At 36.3% G+C, this 17,270-nt stretch overlaps 1 protein-coding gene across 2 annotated transcripts; it reads left to right on the forward strand.

Moving 5' to 3' along the window:
* The first annotated feature begins 236 nt into the window (after positions 1-236).
* LOC149566389 (protein CLAVATA3 INSENSITIVE RECEPTOR KINASE 6-like) lies at positions 237-6,487 on the forward strand. 2 transcript variants are annotated; one of them, XM_089819759.1, is made up of 12 exons: positions 237-404; positions 509-640; positions 922-1,054; positions 1,248-1,319; positions 3,439-3,582; positions 3,726-3,797; positions 3,892-3,951; positions 4,079-4,170; positions 4,261-4,410; positions 4,551-4,895; positions 4,976-5,367; positions 5,929-6,487. In XM_089819759.1, the coding sequence occupies exons 2-12, from the start codon at positions 535-537 to the stop codon at positions 6,244-6,246; spliced, it is 1,884 nt and encodes a 627-aa protein (XP_089675885.1). In that variant the 5' UTR covers positions 237-404; positions 509-534; the 3' UTR covers positions 6,247-6,487. The 2 variants fall into 2 exon arrangements, with proteins under 2 accessions (XP_089675885.1, XP_089675884.1); XM_089819758.1 differs by having other exon boundaries at positions 399-640.
* The last annotated feature ends 10,783 nt before the right edge of the window (positions 6,488-17,270 follow it).

Consider the following 17,270-nt stretch of genomic DNA (forward strand, 5'->3'; position numbering starts at 1 on the left):
TAGGTGAGGACCAAGTACGTAAAGCTCGAGTGCTTTTTTGCTCCTAGACATTTAAAATTTCATTGCATTATAATACTGCATGATAATACATAAGTAATTGCATCATTTGACAGCTCCCTGTCAGTATATGTGGGCCCTATTAGGGCACAAATCCAATGGAATTTAGGTTATGGTGCGGAATGCGCATTACCTTTCCCACCAGTACCTTTAAAGTGGAGCCCCTCACTTTTCAATCTGACATCTAGATTATTGAATCAAAACAGAACAAGAGGAGGCAGAAGAGAGGATGGGTAGTGAGAGTGACACAGTGACAAACATGGGCGTAGCCTCTAGGCCCAAACATCATCAAAACCAAGACCAATAATTGAATTAACTAAGCTTGATTAGCTTAGCTTAATGGAGCGGTATAAGTTGTACAACATACCCACATTGAGAATAATGAAAGTTGTGTAATGAAATGCTTGCATTTACTACCTCATTGAATGCAGGTTCTGTGTCTCTTAAGCAGGGTTGCATAGCATTTGGGCATCTGCAATGGATGAGCGGTACAAATGTTCTTTCTTTCTTGTGGTGTATTTAATGCTGCTAGGGGTCAGTGAGACTTCGGCTTCCCTGTCTCCGAAGGGAGTCAACTATGAAGGTATTTAAATCCATGGTTCTGTCAGAATTTGAACTGGGTTTTTAATTTAATCTCTTTTGCAGTTTTTATCTCCTCTATTCACAGTTTATTTGCATTGCATTTGTTAAAAACCCAGTTCATATGCTGGGCATTTCTTAAAATACCCTTTTCAGTCGAGTTGTATCCCACATGACACATATTTGAGTTTCCCAGAACACCCATTTCACTTGCATTGCATTCCACATGATAATCATTTCGTTTGCATTATACGCCCTCTGATACCCGTTTCATGTGCATTGCAGTGGTAGCTCTAATTTACATTAGAGATGCACTTATTGACACGAACAATGTGTTAAGGGAGTGGGACATAAACTCTGTGGACCCTTGCAGTTGGAGTACAATCAGTTGTGCAACTGATGGATCTGTCATGGCAATGTGAGTGTAATATAACCTGTTCTTTCTGATTTACTTTTGGGGCTATTGAAATCACAGTTTTGGGAAGAAGATGCTGATGTTTTGTCACAACGATGCAAACTGTCATATAGGTTTTTTAGCTGCTTCATTTTTGTCATTTTTGAAACCTAGGTTTTTGTAATTAGAGTTTCCACTGTTTTTCATTGAATGGCAGGTTAATGCCCAACGAGAGTTTGTCTGGAACTCTTTCTCCTTACATTGGAAACTTGACAAATCTTCAGTCCTTGTAAGTTAAACGCTCTTCTTAACCAATAGCTTATGTTTAACTTTAGAGTAAGAAATCCTCTTGAAGATTTATTGTCTAATATTTCACTATTACAATTGAACCCTGAAGACCTTGCTGCAGCTTCTTAAGTATTTTATATTGCAACTGTAAAAAACTGTCAGATATGTTGTCACGATGTAACAATGGAATCTTGCAAGTTAAAAGTAGATGTATTCATCTGGGGTTGTTTTTGCCTCTATATGCTAGGTGCATTGAGAGACTGTTACTGGCCTTGTTTTGCAACTTTTTGTTTTTTCAAATTTTCAGCTGTGTGATCATAATATAAATTTGAACTGTTTTCGCAATTGTTGTTGCCAGCGCTGCCAAAGTATTTGATACTTAGCCCCGTGGGTAATAAATAAAAAGTTAAAATCACATGGGTAGAAATAATATTTTAATTGTCAACAGCTGTTTGTCTACAACCCATTGCACATCTCTTATTATTGTTGCACCAAGACTGATTTTATGGATAACGAATCTTGGTTTTTTCATGCAAATTGATCGAATAAATTTAAGACCAAACCACAAGTCATCTGATTGGGATGCAGCTACGCAAAATTAATAGTAATAATGCCTAAAACAATATTTAAACTATACACAGTGTTTTTAAAACAAGATATTTGTCTCCTTTCTGGTGAATTCCTCTAAATGGAGACATCACAGAAAATAATAATAAAATATTTCACCACTATAAAGAAATTTCTCTATTTAATAAGTTATCACATCTGCTTTTAATGGTTAGAAAGCATTGTCAGGCAGCTAATATTTCCATCAGAACTCAGCAAACTAATGAGTAGCAGTAGACCTCATCCTTAGAGTGAAAAACTTGGCCATAAATCAATTGAGAGTTTCCCTGGCTTGTCTTCTCAGAGAGTATAATTAATTGTGACTGCACTCAGTCATTTGGGAATAGTATTGCACAATTAAGAAATTTAGTCTTTATTTCTCGAGATCATTATGTTATTGACTGCAGCTACTCTATTTTAGAGATCTGGGTAAGAGTGTTGTGACTAAAACTAGGTTCCGAGTCATTGTTGCAGATGACAATTGTGCTATATAGCCGAACAACTGTATTAGAAAGTCATTGGTGAATCTTGTCTTTGAAAAAACAAGGGTTTCACAGTCCATGACATGAAGAGAATAAAGGAAAACTGTATAGAAAACATTTCACCTCAAAATGCTTCTGTATACATCACCAAAATGAAAACAGATAGGATATAAAGTATCACCTACTCCAAGAAAGAAACTCCTAAGAATGGAGAAAAGAACTTAGAAAATAATCAAATGAAATGGGTGTTACGATATTTTCAACAATTTATTCAAAATAATTAATGCATGTTCATTTGTTTGACAAGGGACATATTTTTATTAAATTGTTAATAGGTCCCTCGATTTATCACACTGGAGCACATTGTATCAAATCAAGTGTTACTAAAAATATCCCACCCAAGAAAGGTTCAATGGATACGATTTCCATTGCAGTTTTACCTTTGCAGACTTATATTCACATTACTTTGTTTTGTCACACATTCCACAGCTATCCCTGCTCATAATTGATTGGAATTACATTTTTACCTCTGGTCATATAGAACAAAAAACAGTTTTTTCTGAGTACACGTGTACCTCTGGTCATATAGAACAAAAAACAGTTTTTTCTGAGTACACGTGCAGCTATGTATAGAAAACTGATAAACTTGTTATACAGAGGTTTGCAATTAATCCAACTGCATCCCTTTTTGAAGAACAATTGGTTATCTGTTTCCCTAATTGCAAATTCATCATTGCAGAATACTTGATAGGAAATAAAAGTAAAGGGGTTATCCATATATAATAGCTTTTGCCTTCTTTTGTAAGCATGTCTAACTTATATACAAAGCAGGTAACATCATCTTGATGTTTCTAAATTCTAAGTATGGGAATGCGAAAATTGTAGTCCTTACCACGATGACCTTAATTTTGTGCTATTTTTGTGATAATCATATTTTACAAACATTGTTAATCATTCTTAAGCAGACATCCTAGAGATTCCTTTAGAAAACCATGTTGTAATTTAATTTTTGTTGATGGTTGTCCATGACAGGTTATTACAAAATAATGAGATTTCTGGACCAATTCCAGTGGAATTGGGGAAGTTGAAAAAGCTTGAAACCCTTGATTTTTCTGGAAACCAATTTATTGGTTTAATTCCAAGTTCATTAGGTCAGCTAAAGAACTTAAAGTACTTGTAAGTATCATGTGAACTATAATGGAGAATTCACTTTTTCCTCTCATTTCTCTTAGTCATCTTTTATCAGAGTTAGTGTAGATCATTTCTCTATCAAAGATAGGATTCTTACAGGAAACTTGTGTATATTCTGAACTGACCAGGCGACTCAACAACAACAAGCTTTTTGGACCCTTTCCAGCAATGCTGGCCAACATTTCAGGGCTGACTTTATTGTATGACTTTTGCTTGTTAACTTATTTCATTTTTTCTGTGTTAATCCATTGCTCACATGCTTATTAGTTTCTAAGCATTCTCTTATGAATCCAGGGACTTGTCCTACAATAATCTAAGTGGTTCTATACCGAGAGTTCTGGCAAAGTCATACAAGTAAGAATATTGAGAAAGATGAAAGTTTATTGTCAACCTTTGTCAAATATTGTATAATCATTTTGAACTTAATGATATGACTTATTGGGTAGTTATAAACTTATACCTCTCTTTATCTAATGTGCAGTATGTCTGGAAACCCACTTCTCTGCAATAGGGTAAAGGATTGCCCTGTTGATTCTCACTCACCCCTTTCGGTCGCTCTCAATCCTAATAAACGTACTACACTTAATTGGAGTTGTTATACACATTTTCCTTTTCTTAAATCAAGTTTTGAGAGTGTTGATTGTGGATATGTTTTTCTAACAGATACAGAATCCTCCGGACAGCATAAGAGTCTGAAGGTGGCTATTGCACTTGGTGTTATTTTTGGCTGTCTAGCTGTCCTTATACTTTCCATAGGACTCCTCCTCTGGTGGCAAAAGAGACATCATGACCTTGTATTCTTTGCAGCTAATGGTATGTTAAAAATCTCCTACTTATCAGCTAATGGTATGTTAAAAATCTCAGAATAGAGAATGTAGTTTGTTATTATTGTAATACGTTTTTGAAATTTTTAGAGACTATTTGGTTACAAGGTGTATAAAATGGAATTGCAGAACAGCGTGATCCTGACGTATGTATGGGAAATTTGAAGAGATTCTCCTTTCGAGAGCTCCAGGCTGCTACAGATAATTTCAATCCCAAGAATATTTTAGGTCAAGGAGGGTTTGGAATCGTATACAAAGGTTGTCTACGAGATGGCACCTTGATAGCAGTGAAAAGATTGAAAGACAATAATGCTACAGCTGGAGAAGTCCAATTTCAGACAGAGGTAGAAATGATAAGCTTGGCAGTGCACAAGAATTTGTTACGATTGAATGGATTTTGCATGACACGGACAGAGAGATTGCTGGTGTATCCCTACATGCCAAATGGAAGTGTGGCATATCAGCTAAGAGGAGGTCTCTTATCCTCTCTTCTTATAGCATGTTAGAACAAAACTGTTAGATAAGGATACTAACTGATGTTAATATGCCTGCAGAAAATAGTCAGAGGAAACCCCCTCTGGATTGGTATATTCGCAAGAGGATAGCTCTTGGAGCTGCAAGGGGACTTCTGTACTTGCACGATCAATGTGATCCTAAAATTATTCACCGTGATGTAAAAGCAGCAAACATATTATTGGATGAAGATTTTGAAGCTGTTGTGGGAGACTTTGGATTGGCAAAGCTCTTAGATCAGAGAGATTCTCACGTTACTACTGCTGTTCGAGGCACTGTTGGCCACATAGCTCCAGAATACCTGTCGACGGGACAATCATCAGAGAAAACTGATGTATTTGGCTTTGGAATATTGCTGTTGGAACTCATAACTGGACAAAAAGCTCTGGATTTTGGTCATGATTCTAAGCAGAAAGGTGCAATGCTTGATTGGGTGAGTACCATAAATGTTTTCTATGCGACTCTACCAAAGTATTTTCCAGTGTTCTGTGAGGACATGTTCCCAGGGGTCTGGATGTATGTCTAGAAAAGTTGGAGGAGGTACCCTTATTTTAAAACTGGATAGCCTGCTTCATTTGGTGCTTAAAATTTTAAATTTTAACTCTTTAATATAAGGAATAAAAGCGAAAAAAAACTAAGGGGAGGACTGTCATTGCAAGGCAGCATATCATATTTACTTTTTAAAATTTCAACAGTGTTTAGTTCATTTAAGTTGTGTGTTTTTAGCCATCCCAGCATCAGCTAAGTTTGTTTAACTCAGAGAAACACCAATAGTTTCTAGTCTCTGCAAATTGGTAGTCTTTAGAGGTCACCAATATCCTATATAAACTGTTGGTGCACATAGGCATGACTTGTGGAAACCAAACCTCTGATATTTCCATGTAAACTGAACCTTGCTTGTGATGTGAATGGACCAGATTGAGTAGAAAAAAATAAAAAATGTTAGGTTTCTATTTTATATGGAACATGATTATTTCTCGTGATTGCATGATAGGTTAAGAAGCTACATCAGGAGAGGAAATTGGATCTCATAGTAGATAAGGATCTGAAAGGTTTCTATGATAGAGTTGAAGTAGAGGAAATGGTTCAAGTGGCCTTGATATGCACCCTATTTCATCCTGGACATCGTCCCAAGATGTCTGAAGTGGTGAGAATGTTGGAAGGAGATGGACTGGCAGAAAGATGGGAAGCATCACAGAAAGTGGAAACTCCTAGCTACAGAAGGATGGAGTCTATTCCCAGGAGGTACTCAGATTTCGTGGAAGACTCTTCTTTTGTTGTGCAAGCAGTGGAACTTTCTGGTCCACGATGACTTGCTACCTACAGGGTGGTCATCAATTTCCAATTTCTGTTTGAAGTTTGTATGGAGTCCAAAATTTTAGCTGGGAGATGTCATAAAATCTACAGCTATTTTCCAAGTGTAATATATATGATCAAGAGTGGAAGGTCAATGTATTCTTTTTGTAAAATATATTGTCATATATTGAAGATAATCCCTTGTTGAGGGTTCCATTTACACAATACCTATATAATTATCCATTTACAATGTTTTAGCATTGTCTCGTTGGTGCTTTCTTTGTGAATTTGAGATCTTTTGAGAGTTTAGAAGGTAACTCTGAAGTAGGGTTTGATATTGTGAAATGGAAGCATAATAGTTCTTGTTCTTAATGGAGGAATTTGATGTGACCACCTTAAAAGGAGCGAAGGATTGGAATGTATAATGTGGTACAAAAACAAAGATATGTTTGTCTCTGTAAGTGAGAATGAAAGAAAAGATACAAATGGATAGTAACAAAGGCTGTGAAAAGTGAGCATCATAATGGCCTGTTCCTTCAGAAGAGTAGAATGGGGCTCACAAATAACTGTATACCAAGGAATACTTCTGATAATGTGAAATGGGAGCATAAGAATTAACAGCTGGAATGGAGAAAAACTGGGTGTGAAAATTCATAAAAGGTACCAGGATTGGAACATGTGACGTGATAAAACCAAGATATATTTCTTTTTGCAAGTGAAAATGAAAGAAAAAGAAAAATTGAATTGCTAGTAACAAAGGTCGTGAAACTTGAGCACAACATAAATTGCATGTCCAAAGACTGGGGTGAGGCTCTCACGAGTAACTGTAGCCCAAGCAATAATTTTTGCACAAATAAATGACTTTATTCTAATTATGTTTGATTCTTAAGGTACTACATCAAACAAAGAGCCTGAAAGCTCACAAATGAAAGATTGGATTATTTCTCAGCTGTGGAATCTGACTGCAAGCTTAAAATAAATAACAAGTTGCAAATCTGTTTTATTCAACTAGTGAATGGATTGTAAAAGCAAGGTTTGCAGAGTAGAGATTTGTGTTTCAATTTTGTATTGTTTTAACCAGCTGGTAATTGGCATTGAAAAATTGTCCTTGCTTCCTTGTAATGTCCTTTCAGTTAGAGGTCATAATGGAGGGATGCCCAAGAACATAACCCTTAAATTTCAGTAGTGATAACACAATAATATGAAATTAAATGAGAAAAACAGGGAAATGGGCATGGGACACTACTTTTTATTAATAAGTAGGAGATATTTTCCACAAGAAGTCAAGATTTGATATTGCTAACCTCCAAGGATGTCTTGATGCTTCACCTCTATGAGCATCACCTAGATCCAATGAGTGCCAAGCGTTTCATTTATTATCATGAGAGATGGATTCATGTGAACCGCTGCTGATGAAACATTGGTCAATGAGTTTGAGTTTGACTAAAAAATTACAGTTAAATCCTGATTGCAACATTAAAAAAAAACTACTCTTTATTAGTCTTAAAATGAGAGTTTGCAAAGATACCAAATCGAGAATCAACAACAAAATGCTCCTAAACAAGTCCTCTCACACATACATTAATGACAACAATCCAGTCTTTTGACATAGTTTTGTAACCCCTTGAATAACATTGATCAAGGGCATGAAAAGTAGTTTTGGATGTGCAAGGGTTCATCTTCCATATCTATCTGTTTACAGCTCTATGTCTCCATCTTGTTACCCTATTTTCGACCATCATGGTTTTCTTTGTCTAATACATTGCTTCTCAAAGGTGTGAATAGTGGCTACACTAGACATGGCCCATCAAGTGTGTTTGCCACCAGTGAGCTTCAATTTCTATGAGAAAATTTGCAAGCCTCTATATTCCTTAAATTATACATGTACATGAGGTTTGTGCAAGTCACTTATATTTTTTAGTGATGTGAATTGCTCATGGATGCATGCTGCAGCATCATACAACTTGGGTAAGCAATTGAACATGAACTCTTGCTCATGCCACTACATCTATTATTGATTTGCCATACTTAACAATTGCGAATGCACTCAAGCATAATGTATTGTATTTCTGACACTTACATTTGACTAAGTATTCCTTGTATATATTTCGACACAATCTTCTTGATTCTAGCATATACCACTTCTCAATTTTCTCTTGTATAAGTAATTCTTGTTTGTAGTACACTTCTCTCAATTCCATGTCATTTTCTTCATCATGTTATCCATCAATGTAAGAGTGCAAGTCTACAATATTGGACACAGGAAATATATATTTCTTGTTTTTCTTTTTTACTTTTTATGTTTCTTCCTCAATACTTTACAAAGTCCAACTTTCTTTTGTTTCATTTTTTAATAAATTGCCTGAGGGAACCTTGCATAGGAATATCAAGACAACATGATCATTTCACCTAATTAATTTCAACTCTCCTTTTGTTCTTGTGTGTTGCTTGTATTGAGCATTACATTTTTACTACTATATGTTCATTACTCTATGCAGATTGTACATGTGCTCCATAAAATTCTTTGCTTCTCCCTTTTACTCCTTGGATGTTGGACAATACTGTGACACCTTTGGACTCTTACCTACTAACAATACTAGAGATTCTTACAATGCTTTTGTTTATTAAGTGATTGGATGTGAAATTAGCTTATATTAGTGCAAAGCACCTTGTTGGTGTTTTCAAACGTTACAGTTTCAAATTACCTCAATGAGAACATAATAAATTGATGAAGTACGCTCTGATACCACTAGTGTAGGTACGCTCTGATACCACTGACGAAGGTATGCTCTGATACCATTGACAAAGGGCCACACCACCCTTACCAACTCATGACAAAGAATGCAACAAGATCTCTCAAGATCCAATCCAAACCCAAGCTAGCCCAGATCCACACTTTGGTAGAAACTTTCGAGATCTCAACTTGTGCTCGCAAGCCACCAAGCAACCTCCTTGTTTCTAAACCGCAGTCACTAGCTCTTCTCACAAACCTAATCCAAGATCCAAGTGTAAACTGCCTCACATTCGGCGCTCTGTCTACACACTCACAACTCCATCACAATCCTGTTGTAAACTGCCTCACATTCGGCGCTCTGTCCACAGACTCAGGAAAACTCACTCTTCACTTTCTCCTTCTTTTTCACACTTTCTAGCTTCACACTTTGAAGCCTTCCAAACTTCTACTTCTCGAGCTTCTCCTTCTCAAGCTACTCCTTAAGCTTTTACTCCTCAAGCTTCCCCTTGAGCTTCTCCTCCTCGAGCTTCTACAAGCTTGATTTAGAAATGCTCATATGCCTTGCTTAAATAGGCACTTACCACCCCATGCATGACTTATCCACAACCTTCTAGAATTCCTCCACAACATTCTACAACTTCCACAACCTTCTACAATATTCATAACTTTCTACAATTCTTCCCACACACCTCGATAAATGGAATGACAACCATTTATTTTTTTTATTTTTTTCTATTATGCCACCTATGCACCTCGAAAATAGAAATCCTCTTTTTCTTTCTTTTCTCCTTTTTCTCCTTTTAGAAAAAAAATAAAAATTATCTCCTCTAATTTTCGTCACTTTCTCTCTCCTCCAGAATTTTTTTTTTCAATAATTTTTCCATGCAAGATGCTCCTGCATTAGACTCCCCCGATAGATAGAAAAGTGTGTCCCACACTTTGACGCCAAAAAGAATGATCTACAACCATCTTTATCTTCACCAAAGGTTTCCACCTCAACAAAACCACCATGCAAATCTTCCACATCTGCATCACTCTATCAAACACCAGAGTCTCAACCATCCAATCAACATGCTCACTCCCAGGAGAAAACTGAACATAATACTTCATTAGCAAACTCCCATTCACATCAACAACTAGTGAGTCCATACCAGCAATAACAAACTCCACATCAGCAGCCACATGTAGATCTCCATCAACACATGCCAAACTCTCAACACTAACCATCTCATTACTCACAACAAGATGCTCTGCAACATACAAGCCACCACCATCATCAACTAGATCATCCATGACCAAATGCTCTACAGTCTCCATGTCAGACTCAACCAGCTGATCATGAAAACCAATCTCCATCCCAACATCAACAACATTAGGAATATCTTCAGCAACAACCTCTAGTTGCTCTGCAGGTTCTGCATCAGACTCCACAAACTGATTAGCAAAACCATCCTCTTCCACCTTGACCTTCTTAGCTTGATCAACCAATCTAACATCCAACCGAGCAAACATCTTAGAAAAATTCCTCTCCACCATATCATGAATTTTCGCAATCATCTTAGGGTCCAATCCTCTTGGAGCCATCTTCCAAGATCTTCGTAAACCCTCTGCAACAAATCCTTCCCATGCTCCTTGTGACAACCTTGAATTGTTTGCAAGTCAGATCGCAACCCGCCACCTCGCACGAACAATCAGGAACCACATCACAAGTCTAGGACCACGGATTTGCAATCCACAAGCTCTCTACGATCATGCCTCAACAAGTTTAGTCTTCCATCTCCGCATCCATCGATCAATCTACATGTCCTCCCAAGGTCCTAGTGCAAACTGCCTCAGCTTCGGCGATCTGTTTACATGCTCAGGAACTCCCACTCTAATAAACTTCACCCAACCAAGGTCCTAGTACAAACTGCCTCACACTTGGGCGATCTGCTTGTACACTCAAGATCTCCTGCTCTGATACCACTGATGAAGTATGCTCTAATACCACTAATGTAGGTACGCTCTGATACCACTGACGAAGGTATGCTCTGATACCACTGACAAAGGGCCACACCACCCTTACCAACTCATGACAAAGAATGCAACAAGATCTCTCAAGATCCAATCCAAACCCAAGCTAGCCCAAATCCACACTCTGGTAGAAACCTTCGAGATCTCAACTTGTGCTCGCAAGCCACCAAGCAACCTCCTTGTTTCTAAACCGCAGTCACTAGCTCTTCTCACAAACCTAATCCAAGATCCAAGTGTAAACTGCCTCACATTCGGCGCTCTGTCTACACACTCACAACTCCATCACAATCCTGCTGTAAACTGCCTCACATTCGGCGCTCTGTCCACAGACTCAGGAAAACTCACTCTTCACTTTCTCCTTCTTTTTCACACTTTCTAGCTTCACACCTTGAAGCCTTCCAAGCTTTCCAAGCTTCCACTTCTCGAGCTTCTCCTTCTCAAGCTACTCCTTAAGTTTTTACTCCTCAAGCTTCCCCTTGAGTTTCTCCTCCTCGAGCTTCTACAAGCTTGATTTAGAAATGCTCATATGCCTTGCTTAAATAGGCACTTACCACCCCATGCATGACTTATCCACAACCTTCTAGAATTCCTCCACAACCTTCTACAACTTCCACAACCTTTTACAATATTCATAACTTTCTACAATTCTTCCCACACACCTCGATAAATGGAATGACAACCATTTATTTTTTTATTTTTTTCTATTATGCCACCTATGCACCTCGAAAATAGAAATCCTCTTTTTCTTTCTTTTCTCCTTTTTCCCCTTTAAAAAAAAAAAATTTATTTCTCCTCTAATTTTCGTCACTTTCTCTCTCCTCCAGAACTTTTTTTTTTTTTTTTTTTCAATAATTTTTCCATGCAAGATGCTCCTGCATCATACATCTAGGGGCAACTACTTCCCATTTGCAACATATCCTTTCAGACATCGGACCAACTATAAGGTTAGACTTTCTTCTACTTCAGGCTCTGCAAAACCTAGGTGGATGGACCTCAAATTTACTTATATGGTACCTTGCTGAAACATACACTTGAATCTAACAAAGCAGATAAAACCTTTAATCTTATAATACTTATGCAAAGATCCTAGACATGAAATAGCTAATGACATGACCTAAGAAATTGATAAGCTAAGTGAGGGCATCCTTTTCAGTTCCTTCAACATTAAAGGGAAAGATATTTGATTAAATTTGATTTCAACAAATCCCCAAATATGCAACGGTAAGAACACGTTGATCCTATAGCTGATCAGTGCCTTATCTATTGGGCAATTCTACGAATCACACACATACATCTATAATATCACTGACATATTCCATACATCAAAATATCAAATCTATCTTATCACTTTGTGAATCATACATTGGTGTTCATAAAGACCTCATTTTCATGAAGTATCCTCAAATAACAAACAACCCTGTCAAATATATCAAGCATTTACTTGGCCCTTTGTTCCAACAACAAAATATATTAAACATACAACTTTAAAGGGATGCAAATGGGTCTCGGTTCTTTTTCCCTAAACCACATAACATTGCAAATTACAAAGATAGGAGATGAGAATCATAATGAAACTAAAAAAATTCTTGCTCATTTGTATTCATTTTTTTGAAACTATACATTTAGATGCATGTAAACAATTCATAAAACCACTAAATAAATCAGAACTAACTATATTAGCTTAAATATTGATGTTCATATAAGAGAAATATGTTGAAGAATGTGATAGAATCACAACTTTGGATCCAACAATGTGGTCTCACAAACAAACTAGAACCAACATGCTATCACAACAGTGAGAAATTTTTTCCAAAACTGGAACCATTGCAATGAATCAGAAAGAGAAAGATATAGGAAAAGAATGAAATCCCGAATCTAATCTAGAAGTGACATGTGTCCTTGTAGTTGATATTCCTCCACACTATGGGATGTTGCTATCTAGAAAATGGAGTGCTACTATGGGAGGTAGCTTACAATGTGACTTATCTTATGTTACTTTTCATATAGGCAATAAGGTTGTTAGGGTAGAAAGAGAGCCAAGGGTCAATCATATTTTGGGAGATGAAATTGATAAGGATTCCACTTGCTTTCTAAATACTGGTGTAAATGCATTTAGGGGAGAATTGATTATCCAAGAAGTGGAGAAACGCCCTGCTGTAATTACACATGAAGTTGAATGCTACATGGATTCACCAATTCTGTGGACCATGTATTTTGATGGGGCAAGTTCTAAAGAAGGTTCAGGGGTAGGAGTAGTTTTTGTTTTTCCTGAGAAGAACACATTCAGATATTCATTCACATTGAAATTTTCATGCACCGATAATAGAGCAAAATATGAAGCTCTCTTATTAGGATTGAGATTTGCAACCCATCATGGAATCAAGAAGTTGCATGTCGTAGGTGATTATGAATTAGTGGTCTCCCAAGTTAGAGTAACTTATGTATCAAAAAATAAAAGATTAAAGCAATATAGAAATGTTGTATGGGATTAGATTGAGTTATTTGATGCATTAGATATTTCTTGGATGGAAAGGAGTCAAAATAAGATGGTTGATATGTTGGCGAATGTAGCTATCAAGCCCAAGGATGTATTATTCGTTGAAATTTCATAGATTGAGGTACAAAATCAGCCTTCAATATCTAATAATATAGAGCATTGGAAAGTTTTTGAAGATGATAGAGATATTTTAAATTTCTTGTCAAGTGAAGATAAATATTATGGCCAAGAATTAGATTGCAATTCTCTAATTGAAAACATAGATGGTAAGGAAACAATCTTTGGTCGGGAGATTATACAATTGAAAACCAACAAAGTACCCAAAGTGTTAGTGGTCTTAGAAAACATGTTTTATAACCAAGATAGGGTGAACTCTGGAAAAAGAGATCATAAACCCCAAGAACTGGAAGAGATAAACATTGGTACTTTTGAAGCCCCAAAGAAAGTTTATATTGGTCAAAACCTATCAGCTGAAATAAGAAAGCCTCTGATTAATTTGCTAAGAAAGTATAGACATGTTTTTGCATGGTCCTATGATGACCTCAAGGCCTACAGAGAAGATTTATTCCAGCATGTCATACCACTGAAAGAAAATGTTAAACCTTTTAGGCAAACACAAAGACCAGTAAATCCTACCTTAGCTCCTAAAATGGAAGAAGAGTTAATGAAGCTGAGGGATGAGGGAATAATTATACCTATTAGGCATCCTACTTGGGTATCAAACTTGGTGCCTGTCAGAAAGAAGAATGGAGACATAAGGCTATGTGTTTACTTTAGAAACCTGAATATTGCCTCCTTAAAAGACAACTGTGGATTGCCAAACATGGAAGTCATGCTACAAGTGACTAGTTCTGAATTGATGTCAATGATAGATGGATTCTCAGGATACAATCAAGTCCTTGTAAAAGAAAAGAAACAATTTAAAACAACTTCTACAACTCCATGGGGTACTTATGTATATGTGAGAATGTCATTTGGGTTAATTAATGCAAGGGCAACTTTTCAAAGAGCTATGGATGTGGCCTTCCATGATTATATTAACAAGTTTATGGTAGTGTATCAAGATGACCTCACATCATATTCCAAGAAGGCTGAGGACCATTGTAAACATTTGGAAAAGATTTTTATCAAAGCCTTAGAATATGAAGTATCATTGAACCCAAAAAAGTGTACATTTGGAGTAACAAAAGGGAGGCTGTTGGGTCATATAGTATCAAAGGATGGTGTGAAAATAGATCCTAAAAGAGTGGATGCTATTGATAAAGTTCCTAAACCAAAGAATGTAAAAGGAATACAATCATTCTTTGGGAAAGTGATCTTTTAGAGAAAATTTGTTACAAACTTTGCTAAAATTAGCAAATCAATATCCAAAATGCTCAAAAAGGGAGTTGTTATCGATTGGGACAATGAACCTTCACAAGCCTTTCAGGATATTAAAATTGCTATAAAAAAATGCCCTAGTCCTTAGAACTCCTAATTACACCAAACCAATGCATATATTTTCTTTTGCATCCTTCCATACCGTGGCAGCAATCCTATTACAAAAGAATGAAGAAGGGTATAAACAACCTATTGCCTTTTTTAGCAAGTCCCTTTAGCCTGCTGAATTAAAGTATGAAATAAATGAAAAATATGCTTATGCCTTGGTAAAAGTTTTCAAAGCCTTTAGATGTTATCTGGTAGGTGCCATTGTCATTGCATTTGTACCTAGTGCAGTTATTAAGGACATATTTTCTCAGCATGAGGTTTCAGGTAGAAGATGCAGATGAATTAATAAGATTCAAGAATTTAACATTGATATTCAGATCACAAAATTGGTAAGAGGTCAAGGACTAGCAAAGCTCATGACCCAATCAAACGTGGATGCAAATCAAATAAATGTGGTAGTAGATGACTTAAGGTCAGGGTTATGTGATATGGATCATTGTGAATGGTACACCAATATCATATATTACTTACATCACATAGAAACTCCATCTCATTTGACAAATAATGAGAAAAGAAGCATAAAATTACAGGCTATCAGGTATATTATTGTTAGGAACAGTTTGTGGTGGAGAAACTTTGAGGGAGTGTTACTGAAATATATTGATCAAGAGAAATCTAAAGAGATATTGAATGAGATGCATTCAGGAGTCTGTGGAGGACACTATATGGCCAAAACCACTGCCCACAAAGTGATGAGAGTTGGATTCTGGTGGCCTTCTCTTTTCAAAGATGCTCAAGTAATGGTTAGAAAATGTGATGTTTGTCAAAGATTTGCAAGTAAGTTGAAATTCTCTAAGAATAGTCATTTAAAACCAGTTGAAGTTCAAATACCTTTCCGAAAATGGGGTGTAGATTTTATACGTGAAATTTCTCCCAAGTCTAGTACTAGTTATTCATGGATTTTGGTAGCTACTGACTATTTTACAAAGTGGGTAGAGGCTATTCCAACAAGGAATGCTACCAGTAAAGTGGTGACTAATTTTCTTTTGGACAATATTATTTCAAGATTTGGATGTCCACAAAAGATTGTAACTGACAATGTAATGTGTTTTAGGTTAGAGGAGTTCATTAAGTTCTGTGATAGATATGGTATAACAAGATCAACATCTTCCCCTTATCATCCATAAGGAAATGGACAAGTTGAATCTACAAAAAAAAGCTTGTTAAAAGTTATAAAAAGAACTTTGGAGGATAATAAAAAGGCATGGGATTCCAAACTACATTTGGCAATATGGGTTGACAGGGTGACAATAAAGATAGCCATAGGTGTAGCACCCTTTGATGTTGTGTATGGAATCCAAGCAAGAATGCCTCAGAACAATCTAGTAGGCCTATACAATTGCATTCAAATGTATGATGAAGATGTTATTGATAATATGCAGGAGAGGATGGATGAATTGGTGGGGTTAATTGAAACCAGAAAAGAAGCTTCTCTCAGAAATTCAAAATTACAGTTACAAGTTAAAACACTATAAGATAGAAAGACAATGAATAAGAAGTTTGAAATTGAGATCTAGATCTCATGTGGAATGCTAGGATTGAGAATAAAGGAAAGCATGGAAAATTTGATCCAATATGGCTAGATCCTTATCTAGTGGAAGCCTCATGAGGAGAAGACTCTTATATTCTAAAAGATCTATCAAACAATATTCTTGAACAGTCAGTTCTTGAAGAGGTATTTTTAATAAAATACTTGTTTCATCTATGAATAGTAGTTTAGGGGTTTTTCAGTATGTTCTTTAAATTCTTTGTCTTTTGTATAGCCCTTGTATATTTCTTTTCTTGTGTTGTTGCTCTCTTAGAGTTTTCAAGAATGAAATTGGTTAAGTTTGTGGTCTGCTTCTCCTAGGGATTGTGAGCCCTTGTATGAATTTTACTTATTCATCATCCCTAGATAGAGCCACTATTAGTCATGTTTTCATTTCATGCTTTTTTTAGTGTGCTTTGCAATGATTGTTCCTGGTTCCTTTTGTGAAAATTAGGGTTTGGTCTATTTTAAATTTTGTTAACCCTTAGAAACCCTAATTAGTGTTCTACAAATTTTTTGCCCTAAGCAAGGTTTTTAGGTCATATGCCTTTACCTTATAATCAAGCGAGAAAATCATTTTAAAAAATACCTTTTCCAAGAACCTTTTAAAAGACTTCATTTTGTTCCATAAATTTTCCAAAATAATCTTTACTGTCAAATCTTTTCAAAATCTACAGTGGTCGCCCTATCGTTATGGAAATTTGCTCGATCTTTACTGTTTGCGACATGGCAACCAAGCAACTATTACATGTGGGATCTAGTTGGTAATAAGCATGGATT

The sequence above is a fragment of the Cupressus sempervirens genome, chromosome 3 (genome assembly GCF_028749045.1).
Source record: "Cupressus sempervirens isolate cs-2001-9-10 chromosome 3, ASM2874904v1, whole genome shotgun sequence".
Lineage (NCBI taxonomy): Eukaryota > Viridiplantae > Streptophyta > Pinopsida > Cupressales > Cupressaceae > Cupressus > Cupressus sempervirens.